At 27.4% G+C, this 13,558-nt stretch overlaps 1 protein-coding gene across 2 annotated transcripts in view; it reads left to right on the top strand.

Annotated features, from left to right (window-relative positions):
• Positions 1-1,686, top strand: part of Tat (Tyrosine aminotransferase) — a 40,007-nt gene extending 38,321 nt beyond the window's left edge. The window contains exon 12 of one of the 2 annotated variants that reach the window (XM_071182468.2): positions 82-1,686. In XM_071182468.2, coding sequence (XP_071038569.2) covers positions 82-255 — 174 coding nt within the window. In that variant the 3' untranslated portion in view covers positions 256-1,686. Of the gene's footprint in view, positions 1-55 lie in introns of both variants that reach the window. The other variant, XM_087161444.1, reaches the window with a different exon arrangement.
• The last annotated feature ends 11,872 nt before the right edge of the window (positions 1,687-13,558 follow it).

The raw sequence follows: 13,558 nt of genomic DNA, 5'->3' as shown, positions 1-13,558 counted from the left end.
TATTCAGAATGAATTCAGTCAAAGAGGTATCAAACCTTAATTCAATAGATTTTAGTGAAAATATGGCTTTTATTATTTCAGTGCTTCGACTATCCGAACTACTTCCGAATAGTGTTGACGGTTCCAGAGGAACAAATGATTGAAGCTTGCGAACGCATCAAGGAGTTCTGCACCAACCACTACACTCTTAGTTCACCCACTCCGTCATACAATACGGAGATGTTATTGAAGACGCAGATGCCGCTCCAAGTCTGATGGAGAGTAAGAAGTTTGAAGATCTTGTATGATTTGTGTTCAAACATAGAAATGTTTTATCCTTTGACTGAGATATTGCTATATCTAAAGCATTTATTTAAAAGCGGTTGTATTCTTATTTAAGGTATAGGTAAACTCTGTTTTCATATTTTCTAAAGGTAGATACCACACTTAATATACATTTTTAGGATTTTTAGTATCCTTAATTAAAATTGATTAAAAGTAACTACGCAAATTAGGGATCACAAATTATAATTCAAGTGAGATAGAACAAAAACCGGCGTTGGTAGGACCTGGAATAAATCAGAAAGTGGCAGCTAAGATTTTCTACTGAAAATATTTAAATAAAGGTTTAACTTAAGAGTTGCGAAAAAATGAAAAATCCGAATTTTTTAGATTTGCATATACGTTTCATAAAATATTTGCATAAAATGTGGTAGATATGAATAACTTAAAATATTACTTTCTAAAATTTCGCTTGAAAAACGTTGACATATTTAGTGGTCAATATAAGTAAAGGATGGATTAAAATCATCTTTTTGAGGATGGAATTTAAATTCGGATCTAACAAAAAGGGAGGAATTCCAGTCCTAGTAGAGAAATAAATTGGTTTATGATCATTTTAATCCTTCCTTTGCTGTTCTTGGCCTCAATAATGATTATTCAGAGTTTAAAAAACGTTTTTCTCTCTTCAATATGAATTTGAGCCTTCATTTTTACAAGGATATATATATATATAAAGGGCAATCAGTACATAACACCCCACATAAAAAATTTTAGTCGTACGAACTTTTCACAACAAGTAAAACCAAATGCAATAATTTAGAGCTAAAGTGTCTTTGAGTATCATATTTTAATTTAAAAGCTTTAATTCAAAAAAAAAAAATTAATTCAAAAATTTGCCATTTATAAAATTGTTTGCCGACAGGTTTAAAAATAAAATTAATGAAACAAAATATTTTTTAATGAAAAATAGAATGTGAAAATCAATTTTAATATTTTAAAATTGAAAATTAGAATCTCCCCTCAAAATGCGATCTTTGAATAAAGTAAAATGTTTTAAAATTACTAAAACACTTTTCTTTTTGTTAATTGTGAAAAATTTAAAAACTACATTTAATATTTTTAAGGAAAATGTAAAAGAAGAGTTTACCTACACGTTGATAATAGAATGAAAACTGATTTTGATACCGTTTACCACCTTATGGCAATTATTTTAGGTCATAAAAGGTAGGGTATACTGCTACTACACAGAAAAGAAGTACTACTATTATAAACATATCTATGAACTTTTATTGTTACGATCTGTTATTTAAACTTATTTACTATTACATTATTCCGAATAGTGTTATGTGAAGAATATACATATTATAATGCTATTATAGAATGTAAATTAAAAATATATTTTAAAATAAAGACTTCTGTTAAAAATATCTTCTTTATATATTATTCATTGTTTTAAAAAAAACCGTTTCAGCAAAAACCATGTGGTTCTTACAGCCTCTACTTAATTTCAGACGCTTTACAGCGGCAAACTTCATAAAAATTAGACCCATTAGCAAAAAAGATTTTAAACCATTATATTTTTTTGTGTACGACTTCTATATCCTATAATTTTATATTAAAAACTGATGGCAATTTAAAATATGAATTCTCTACTTCTTTATTCATCTATTAATATGCACATTCAAAATTATTCTATCTATTGACGAAACAAAGAAATTCAAAACATATTGGAATAATCAAGACTTTTAATTACGACTGATTGAACATCTGTATCAAGAATAAGTAACGATGTCATTTGATTCTAAGAATTATTCTTATTTCCCCCTTCAGCCATCATTAAAGAAGAAAAGTATAGAGTATATTAGAAATTAGGTTACAATTTTGTCAACATAAATCTGCTGGCAAGCTATTTTTTTCCACGCGTCTCAGGTCATAACTTATTATTTGCGATTATTACACGATTTTTATTATTGGCTCATTCGACGTTTTATAACGCTCAAGCGGATTCCTATTAGCCCTGGGTACATGCAGAATCTGACTAAGGCATAGGCAGCTGCCCCGGGCCCCCTAATCGAATAGAAAGTTTATTTTACGTTTCCTTCTTTAATGAACTTTTTCTTAAAATATCAATACAGTGTAAAATCCATCAGTTATATGTTAACTTCTTCATTAATCTATAGTATGAACACAAAAATTCAATATTTCGTAAATCCGTGGCTTTCTAGGAAGGAATTCAGCTGAATATTTGCAATTACGATGGTCAAATTTGCCCAATGAAATGACTGAATTTCTACATATTTCAAAATGCAATATGTTTACAAAAATATGGGCTTCTGATTAGCTTAATTGAGCCATCGTAATTGCGAAAATTTAGCTTAATTCCGCCCTAATGTTAGCAAGGGTATGAATTTTTCGCACCTAGATGACCAAGTTAACAATCAGAAAACTGCATTCAGCATGAAGAACATAGAATAGTCAGAAAATCATCAAAATGGACAGAACAATACTTCGTCTGACCACTGGAGGGGGGGGGACTTTATAGCTATTTTAAGCTCTAGTCAATTTTCTTGTTATATATCAATAATGAGGTGAAAAATGTAAATACCTCCGTAAAGTTCGGCTCTTCATTACTGAAGCAGAGGGGGGCCCTATTGGGCTAGCTCGAGCCCTGCACACACACATACATATTTGAAGTTTGATTACAATTTTGTCATAATAAATCTGCTGGCAAGCTATTTTTTCCCAATCGTCTCAGGTCATAACATTTTTTTTTTTTTTTTTTTTTTTTTGCGTTTCCTATACAATTTTTGGCTCATTCGACGTTTTATAACGCAAAAGCGAAATCACTGTCTCCTTTTAGCCTGGTACATTACAAAGTCCTATCATTATATGAAGATGCCACTACAAGTCAAGATGAGATCTGAGAAAAATTTGATTATCAGTTGATTACGTGCATTGATTATTTGAATTAAATTTTCATGGTATCTGAAGGAATTGTGAAACGTAAAAATAGAAAAAAAAATTTAATATTATTCTGTTACATGAAACAAAATAAAGAAATAAACAAATACGGGTTTTTTTTAAATTTTTATTTTTTTTTGACAAAGTCAGATTAAAGTCAAATATTGAACAATATGAGGAGGAATAAAATACTAGGTTGACAATCCAATATACTACGCATTTTTCTATTAATTTGAAACATTATTTGTACAGCTTAAATACAGAGAAAAAATTTTGGAATGCATTTTTAATCCCAATGGAAATGGTAATACTTCTAAAAATATAGATGACTAATTTTTATTTTAAGCGATATTGGACGAAATATTTACACTAATTGCTACCTTTTTCAATTAAGTCAAAGAATAATTAATATAATGAGTAAATTTATACATGATAGACAAAAACTGAGCATTTGCAGTTCACATATTTCACATGATTGTGCTATAGCAAAAGAGTGAAGCACTATTAATAGCACATGTGCATTAGTATTAGAAGCCAATATCTTTTTCACTGTTTGGCGTCTGAAAAAGTCGACTGTTTACATCTTACACAAAATGTTTTATAAATGCGCATTTAATACTAATATACAAATACTTATATCATTTAATAAAAAATACTTACATTAGTGATCCACGGGCTAGTTATTTCGTAAGCAGGAAATAGTTCTACATGGTATTAGAGCAGTGGTTTCTTAATGAGAAGAATATAGGTAAAATCTACATATTTATAATTGCTATATTTATAAGAAATGTGTTAAAATTAGCCTTAAATTTTATGCAGTCTTCAAAATATTTTAATCTTTACAGCCAGAAAAGTAATTTTGATATGTCATACAAAATGGGCAAATTGCAGAAAAATTATTATTTTACTGTAATAATTTGTGTTTTAAAACAACTTCAAAACGGAATTTAACATTTTTTTATGCATCTTTACTTATGTGTTAATAAAAATATGTTTTTTTTTCATTTTAAAATAAATAAAATAACCTTACATATAGATATACTTTTTTGATAAACAATTATTTTATTACAATATTTTGTAATTTTTTTTTTAAAAAAAAGAAGCTAGATTTAACATTTTTTAAGAGAAACTGTGAATGTAATGGCACTTGCATTGTCCAAAGAGCAACTCAAAAACAAAAAAGCCGTTTTAAGTTTTTAAATATGTGATCAACAAAAGTTAACAAATAAATCGCGGAAAAAAAATTCTCGATTAGCCAATTGCGCGATCTTAAATTTTAATAAGTCGTTTTAATAAGTATTTTTCAACAAAAGTGAGACTTTATCAGCAAGACACAGTTAACTCTTAAAAGTTTATCATAATTCTTGAAAACCCAATATGTATATAGAAACTATTTATTGATTATCGTATACTGCCGTGCATTAGAAAAATCAACGTAAATGACAAAAAATTTAAAATTGAAATTTTTATACATTTAGCACTTTTATACTTAAAAAAAAATTTATATAATAAACTTTGTTTTCAGTTTTTCTAAATTATATTTTAGCTTTCATCGCATTAGCAATCGAAAGAAAATAGTTGTCTAGCCCAGTGGTTTTCAATTTTTTTGGGCTACCGAATCCTAAACAATCAACATTCTTTCGGTGGAGCCTCTACTTAATAATTATAATTTAAGGTAATTGTGATCATTATAACCTATAAAAGACTATATTTAAAATATTTAATGAAAGGAATTAAGATTCTAATTATTAATAATCTAAAATTAGGTTTTATGTTCGGCAATTAAATTTGCAATCCTTGTGCTATATTTAATCTAGGTATGAATTAGTTTCTAGTGCATACACATAAGCTGAAAAGGATTAAAAATAAGCTAAATTATGGCTTACTTCGAAAGGATAACTTTAAAGAATTGGTATAAACGTTGAAGTTTGTTTTTACGGAAACATGCTACTTCATTAAAGAATTATATTATTTTGTTTTGAAAAGTACGATAGGAAATACTAGTGAAATATTTTATGAATGCTTGTTCTTTCATAATTTGTTCAGTATACTGTTATTAGAAATATTCTATTTTCTTTCCATTTCAATGGCCTTTTACTTGGAATAATTTCATAAAAGCAACCGAAAGATTAAATAAACTATGAATTATAAGTTACATTTAATTGTAATCAGAGGTTTCAAAACTAAAAGTACTAATTCGCGAAATCCCTTTCACTCTTACACGGAATCCTAGGATTCCGCGAACCACCATCTAGAAAGTTCCACTTCTCCACCCTTCATCTAGAAAGTTCCACCACTTCCTCAAAATCTATCATGAAGCACTTACGTTAATTTTTTTAATTGCAAGGCAGTACAGTACATTATTAGAATCCTATACAATACAATAATGTAATGTAATAATGTTCTATGGTTTAGACCAGTGTTTCCCAAACTTATGACTTTTGCGTACCCTTTCTAAATTTTTCGAAATGCTGTGTACCACTAATAAAAAAAATGAATGTATTTTTTTTTTAAAAATATGTTTATTTTTCTTTTTGGTACAAAGTTTTGTTCATAAGTTTTTATTTGCATCAGTGAGAAAGATGATATTGTTTTTGCTGTAATAAATTATATGGATAAAAATTATATTTTATAAAAATAATCAAAATAAGTAGAGTTTATTACAAACCTTTACAATAAAAAAATTGCACCAAAGTTAAAAATCACAACTGGCTGTTGACACCATTAATTATTAATTCTGCAAAAAATAGCTAAAAGAAAAAAACGTAGTCGTAAATTTTCATGGCTAGCTTTGTTTTCAAATAAAATTTTTTGAATATTTCGTTTGTTGCAAGATATTTCGCATAAGAACGCGTACCCCCGCTAAACTGTTCCCGTACCCCTGGGGGTACGCGTGCCACACTTTGGGAAACACTGGTTTAGACTATCAACCATAACGAATTTCGATACCTTATCAGCCATTTTGTATTGCCGTTCTAAGATTTTATGAAAACAACAGAAATAGCATACTGTTAATAGAAGCTGTAAAACAAGAACAGCTATACACAATATCGCCGGCTGATTAGGAAAAAATTTAATAGCAATTTATTTATATAATTCGTTTTCCATTTATCAAAAGGGAAAAAAAAAAGATTAAATTTAAAAGAAAAACAAATAGGACGAAAAATTTGAAGTCAAAAGGTCTAAAACAAAATTAATAGCAGTTGTCACAATCGAAAGGATTGCAGCACTATCTCACAGAAATAACATTCCATTTAAGTTTCCGTGTACACTTATATCATACAAATTTAACAGTAAAAAGAATCAATATTTCGGTACCAAAATACATATGAAACTCATTACTCAGGACAGTAGTAAATACATTCGAATCTCGTTAACAAGAATTTCTTTAAACGTGAACAAATTTTTTATGTTCTTGGTAATTTCCCCATTAAAGTTAATAATTTTAAATTTCAAAGTAACTAATTGTGTTTATTATGAGAATATAGAATAAAAATTATAAATGATTCATTATTTAGTAAAAGATAAAAACACTTTTTTTGACATTATTTTATAAATCCAAAGTAAGGATTTATATTTAGAAAATGTTATTAATTTCTGACTCACAAATAGAGGGCGCTGATATCAGTTATGAAAATTATGTAAATTTATCAATCATTTGTGTGACAGGCAAAGAATCGGATTAGAAGGCAAACAACTATTTCCCACACACTGTATTTGTTTAGTTTATAGATTTATTAAATTTGCTTGATATTTAAATTTAGCATAAGGTTGCACCATTCTACAATGAATCATCATCGCAAAGAACGCATGTTAGACATAAATATAAAATATCTGTTAATTGATACAATTGTCATAGACAAAAAATTTCAAACAAATAACGTGAACAAATTTTCTGTGTTCCATCGAGTTGACGTTAACGAGTTTCGATTATAGTTACAAGTTAAAATAGTTAAATTTGCTAATTAATGCTTACAGTCAGAAAAATAGCTTAAATTTGGCAAACAATAATAATATTCAATCCAATTGAGTTCCAGAAAATTCACGTAAAATGAATATTAGATTCATTGTAACCCAATGGAATGAATGATGCGGTATTAGTACTAGTTTCCAACAAGTTTTAAAATAACGTTTTTGTATTATTAAATACAATGTTGCTCAATTTTTTTTTCTTAATATACATAGACTAGCATATACACAATAAAGATAATTTTAAAATTTTATAAATTCTAATCACGATTTGTTTCAATAATATACTGCTAATTTATTTCTTAAATGTCCAAAGCAATTAATTGACATATTCCAAAATACATTAAACCACAGAAAACTTTTCTTATATTTATTTAAAATTCGCAAAAGAACCTAGGTACTTGTGAGAATATAATAGGAAAATAATAAAACTTTTCAATATTTAACAATAATTTGGCAAAGCTATTGATTTTTCAAAGTTCTGCAAAATCAATATATTTTAGATGAGTCATTCAGGAAGCTCTCAAAAAATTATCTCTGGTAGTTTTATCATCACAAATCAGGTTGGGAAAAAAAAAGAATAAATCGATGTTATTACCAAAGATGACAGCAAAAGAGTAATTCTGATTGGGGTAGACTCCCTGGTAAAGTCCTTCACATTCCCCTTCCCTTTAAAAGTGGTAATTGCAAATAAAAGAGAATTTGTAAAACTTCCTGTAGGGGAAAAACAAAGCTTAAAGCTACTACCAAACGATTTCGTCTGTTCCTTCTTTTATTGATAAAATATATATAATAAATATGTAGAAATAGCTAAAATCTATAAGTGGTTTCTGAGGAATAATTTAAAATCTCAATTAGTACATTTTGATATTTAAAAATAAATGAATAAAAAGAGAAACAGGATATTAATTATTATTAAGTGTTAAATTATCGTTTCCTGAGATTTTTTTAGCACCTTTCTCGTATGTGTTCAAAATATCATAATCTTTGCCGAAATTATAAAAATTATTTCGCGGGAATAAATAATTTAAAATAAAAAAAAAGAAAATCATTATGATCGGTTAATTACAGTTAACTTTTCTCGATCTAAAACATTTACTTTAGTAGCTTTATTAATATCGTTCAAGAATTTTATCGAAGAATGAATTAACGAAATATGATTTATAATTGGGTATAATATAGCCTACGTCACAGGTTGTGTTGTTCCTACTAAATTTAACCCATGAACGGCATTTTCTGCGAGCCTAACTTCAAGCCACAAATAAACAAACGAAGTGTTCGATCGTTTAAATAGCTGCTCGCCAGATTTTATTGCATTATAAAGAAAAGTTATTGAAACTAAATACAATTAAATAAACAACAACAACTAAAACAAATAACAACAACTACTAATAACAATAACTAAATAAACAACAACTAAATTCCATTCGTTTAGCATTGCGTCATATGTTTTTCCTACTAAATCGAAGTAGTTGTGTTTTTTTCATATTATACCCAATTATGGTAATACTTAATAGCTAAAAAGTAAACATGCTTGCTAAACAGCAAGCAAAATTCAAAACCATTGGATTTTAGAAAGATTCGTTAAACCAGAAGATCTTCTATTGAAGAAACTATAATTAATAATTATTATTATGAAATTTTCAAATAAAATATTTTTTTAAATATTCATCAACAGTATAACATTTCAATAAAAGTATTAACTGAAATTCACGTGCATGAATAAGATACAAATAACATTAACCCCTTAACGCAGATTTTTTGGAGAAAAAAACAGGCCAAAAAAAATTCAAATTTTTTTTTACGTAAAAAAAAAACACACTTTAAAACATTGCCGCTCCTGGTTCAACTTTTTTTTTTTGGTGGACAATTTTGATATACTGCGCTTTTGTTCCATGGAAAAAGGTTGTATTTTATTCTTGAGTAAATAAGTGTTATAGCTTACAATCCTATGTAAATGATAAATATCAATAAAACGATTTTTTTCTTAGCTTTCACATTGTTATTTTCAATTCACGATTATATTCGAGTGTGAAAAATTATAGTAGCATAAAATACAACGCCGCTCGAATTATCACGAGTGTGCACAGTTTGGCCTGTTTAACGCGCACGAATTAACTCAAGCGCACAAGGATAATTTTGTCCCATCCCTGCTATCATGTAGGAAATAAGCCTTCGCTCAATTTAATTTAAATGGCGTTTACTCACTAGAATTTTCAGACTTACGTGTTCTGTAACGTCTATTTTACTCCATCTTACATCAGTAACAAAATGAATTTTTTTTACTACGCTTCTTTTTAAATTTACGATCATTTAAATGATGCACTAGACCATTTATTACTCACTAAGCCGCAATTATATAGAACATTTTCTTCTGTGAATTGCTCTGTTATATAGTTTATTATGCAACCATTGCAATTAAATCTTAGGCGAAAAATAAAACTAGAATAAGCTCGTTTTATTTATTTTAATTTCATTCATGCCAACTGTTTCCAGCTAGCTTGAATATCTGGAGGAGAATGAAAAAAAATCATACAATTAGCATGTTCATCAGCCCTAATTAAAGCATGCATTCAAGTACAAAAAATTATGTGCATTTTCGTTATTGGCCTATTCCTTATATAGAAGAACGAAATACGATCAAATAGGGAAATGTAACATTAAATAGGGAGAGTAAGAAAGAAAAATTTCTCATCCTTGCAAAAAATTGCAGAAAATCAATTGTCTTTGTCCAAATCCCATTCAGAAAATAGATTTTATTGTTTTTTTTTTTTTGTTTTTTTTTACGAACTAGAACAAGCAATTGAAAAAAAAGGAGGAATAACAACGCAGTCATTCATAAAAACATAAGGCACAGATATTTAATATATTTAACAGCACGTCGTAACCTATTGTGAGGAGAGTCTAAATAAAATTGAAGTACAAAGCTCTGTCCTGGAATCTTGAGTATTATCAGGCGTTAGGGCGGAAGAGATAAATGAGAATTGATGGAAAAGTGAATGGAAATAAGAAGAAAATATTTATCTTTAATATAAAAGACCAAAATTATCTTTTTTTTATGAATGTGATGCTTCATAAAAATATTATGAAAAGTATTGACTCAGAACTGGAACACTATCACAAGCTATTATTTTTAGATTATAAAACTGTGGTACAGATATTTTTTAAAAAAAAGGGGGGGAAGGAATGTCTTTGGAAAAAAGGATGTAGCTAAAATCTAAGGGTTAATTTTTTTCTAGGTATTATCAGAAAAGAAATATTTTAAAAAAATTTTGGAAAATTGGATTTTTGCATAATTGCTACTTTACCTTACAATAAATCCATTTTTCTTTTACTCAATAAATTTTTTTTTTATTAAGGTAATTTCAGTATATATTTATCCAAGTAGATTGGCAACATAATTCATATTATGGTTACAATATTATAACTAGATACAAAATTAGGACATTTTATTATTGGACAGTAGTGGAATTTTTAACAGTGGCTACTTGTTCAAAAATTGAAAATTTTAAACGAATAAAAAAACGTGATATTAATAATGTAAGACATTTTTTAAACATTTCTTAATATTATGATAAATAAAACAAGACTTATTTTTGAAATGAAGAAAAAACAATCAGCGTGAATTAAGGTAATTTTCAAAATATTAAAAAATATAATAATTAACCCATATTTATTAAAAAAAATAATAAGCACATGTATTGCATTTTTGATGAAAAAAGTAGAGAAAAGTGGAGACCATTATATACAGTTGACCTATGGGGACAGTAAATTTTTCCAATATAACAGCTATTTCAAAAAAATAAAATTTAGTTTTTGTCATATTAGTTGTTCAGTTCAAACACTTACTTTTAGGTTCCACATACAGCTAGTTGAAGAGTTATCTAGCATCGTAAATCTTATCCAATCATAAAAAATTCAAACAAAATTAAAATATTTAGTTTTCTAGTTATAGTAATGTACCCGCAATATATTATTAAAGTTTTATTCTTTTAAGTAATGAATATTGTAATTGAAACAGTATAAAAAGATATAAGACAAAGAAATTTATTTTTCAATATATTTTAAACACATCTTTAAATTAAACCAAAGGGGTGGTAAACAAATAATATGTACTACTCTCATCATTTTTACTACAAAATTATTACAATATGAAATTAACAAAGTGATAGGAAAATATTGATAGATATGAATAAAAACCAAGAGTTTAAATTTAATATTTTAAAGTTAAGAGTAAGAAAACAAAAAATTCTACTAACATTATCAAATTTATCAGTGTATAAAGAATCTAGCTGGTTTCATAACTTGTTAGAAAGACATTAATAATAGGACATACAAAAGAGAACTGAGAGAACAAAGTAAGCTGTAAAATCGGTAAGTAAAAATATGCAAGAAATAGAGAAATTTGTCAGACAAGTTAAAAGTCTGACCTTGTGTATGTTAAAAGAAATCTTGGATATTATAAAAATAGTACTCAAATGAATATTTTGACAATTATTTAAAAACTATCTGATCTTAAAATAAATAAAATTAATTTTTGATAGAGCTAATGAAAAATAAAACAGAAGATTAATGAAAAACCAAACTATTGGACAATTGTAAAAGGCATAATGTGATGATTGAATGAAAAAAAATTTACTTCCAGTTGCACAATTTCAATATTTCATTAAAATTTATTTCCTCAATTGAATGTTGCAATAAAAAAAAATTGAAATAAGAAACATTTAGTTCTAATTAAGCATAAAAAATTGAAATTAACTCAATATTTTCCCAGGATTCAGTGAAAATTTTAATCATAATAAAGCTTTCAAAAAAGTCCAGATTTGGAGACTAATTACAGACTTCACAGTCCTGTTCTAAAGGGCAATAAATGCAAATTAACTTAAAAATATATATATTAATACAATTAGTATTCTTAGTACACTAATTGAAATATGAAAGTATTTTTAAATAAGTTCAATTTTGAATTGGTGTTTGCAGTAGACAGGAAGAGAGTAGATTTCATGCTTTAGATTCTAGTTCTTGCATAGAAGCATCTTCAAATTAATTTATAAGATAAAAAACATATAGTATGTTGTTTACAATATAAAAAATAATTTTATATATTATAGTAGCACTGTATGTTACAAAGATCAGTGAGGACAAAAATGACAAAAGCTGATTGTACAATATATTACAGATTATGTCTCACAATAAAGAAAATTTATAACGAAGCTAAAAATTTTATTTCAAACTTTTTTGCTTGTTACTACGTCTTTGAAAAGTTCTACTTCTAATGATATCTATTAAGCAAATAATCAAGATTCTGTTTGCTTCACAAGAATTAATTTGATGTGCACAAAATGTAAAAATATTTTTACATGTTTGATAAAATCAAAAAATTAATCATAATCAAAAAATAAATACTATCGGAAATTTATGCAGTGTTTTCACTACAGCGCGAGAATCTCGCATATTTTTTTCTTTCCTCACATTAAAAAATTATTAACGTGAGAAGTTCGCGCACCCTACTAATGAATTTCAAAATGCGCGAATCTCGCGAATTTTGGAAAAAATTTCGTCTTCCGCCATTTTGAATGAAATCCGCTTCGTTTTTCTTCCTTGATCTTTCATTATTTTCAATATCGGTCCTTGTTATCTAGCTTCCCTATTTACCAGTATTGTTCAGAACCAGAACACCCCCCCTCGAACCCCTTTCAGAACACATTTTTCTGCAACGATGTGTTCACCGTAGGTAAGGTTTCTTCATGTAAAACGTTGAAATTTTTTGTGCCTGATTGTAAGATGGACAAATACATTGTTAAGACAAATGAAACAAATGTCGGTAGAAACGGTAAAAACGAAACAAATACGGATATTCAACGGATATGGATAAAATACTAGCATGAAGTATGAACTTGGAAAGAACTTCAACGTACTTCACGATTTTATGGCAGAAATAATTTAAAAGCCTATGCTGGCTGATGTAGAGGATAGGAAAGTGTGTGCACAATGCTACAAATTTACTTAAGTGTTTTCGAATAATTCAGCATCTGTTGCAAGGTCATTTAGCACCCAAAACCAGATTAAGACAAAATATCGTAACAGATTGACTGATAGGCATTTGAGCAACCTAATGAGAATAGCTGATGAAAAAGTAGATATAGAACATTTTCCATATGATGATGCAAGAAAAATATTTAATGCTTTAAAAATTAGAAGATGTTAAAAATGTATTATAATTAAAGAATTTTTTTTTTCCAAGTCTATTCGTTTTTTTTTTTTTTTTTTTTTTTTTTTTTTTTTTTAGAAATCTCACGTAATTTTTTGAAATCTCATCCTGTTTTTCAGAAAGGGTGAAAAATTCTCACCCATTTTTTTTCTGTAA

This window comes from Parasteatoda tepidariorum, chromosome 4, assembly GCF_982258835.1.
Source record: "Parasteatoda tepidariorum strain Cologne lab strain chromosome 4, Ptep-v5.0, whole genome shotgun sequence".
Taxonomy (NCBI): Eukaryota; Metazoa; Arthropoda; class Arachnida; order Araneae; family Theridiidae; genus Parasteatoda; species Parasteatoda tepidariorum.
Note: the sequence above shows the minus strand (reverse complement) of the source record. Positions and strands in the feature narration are given on the sequence as shown.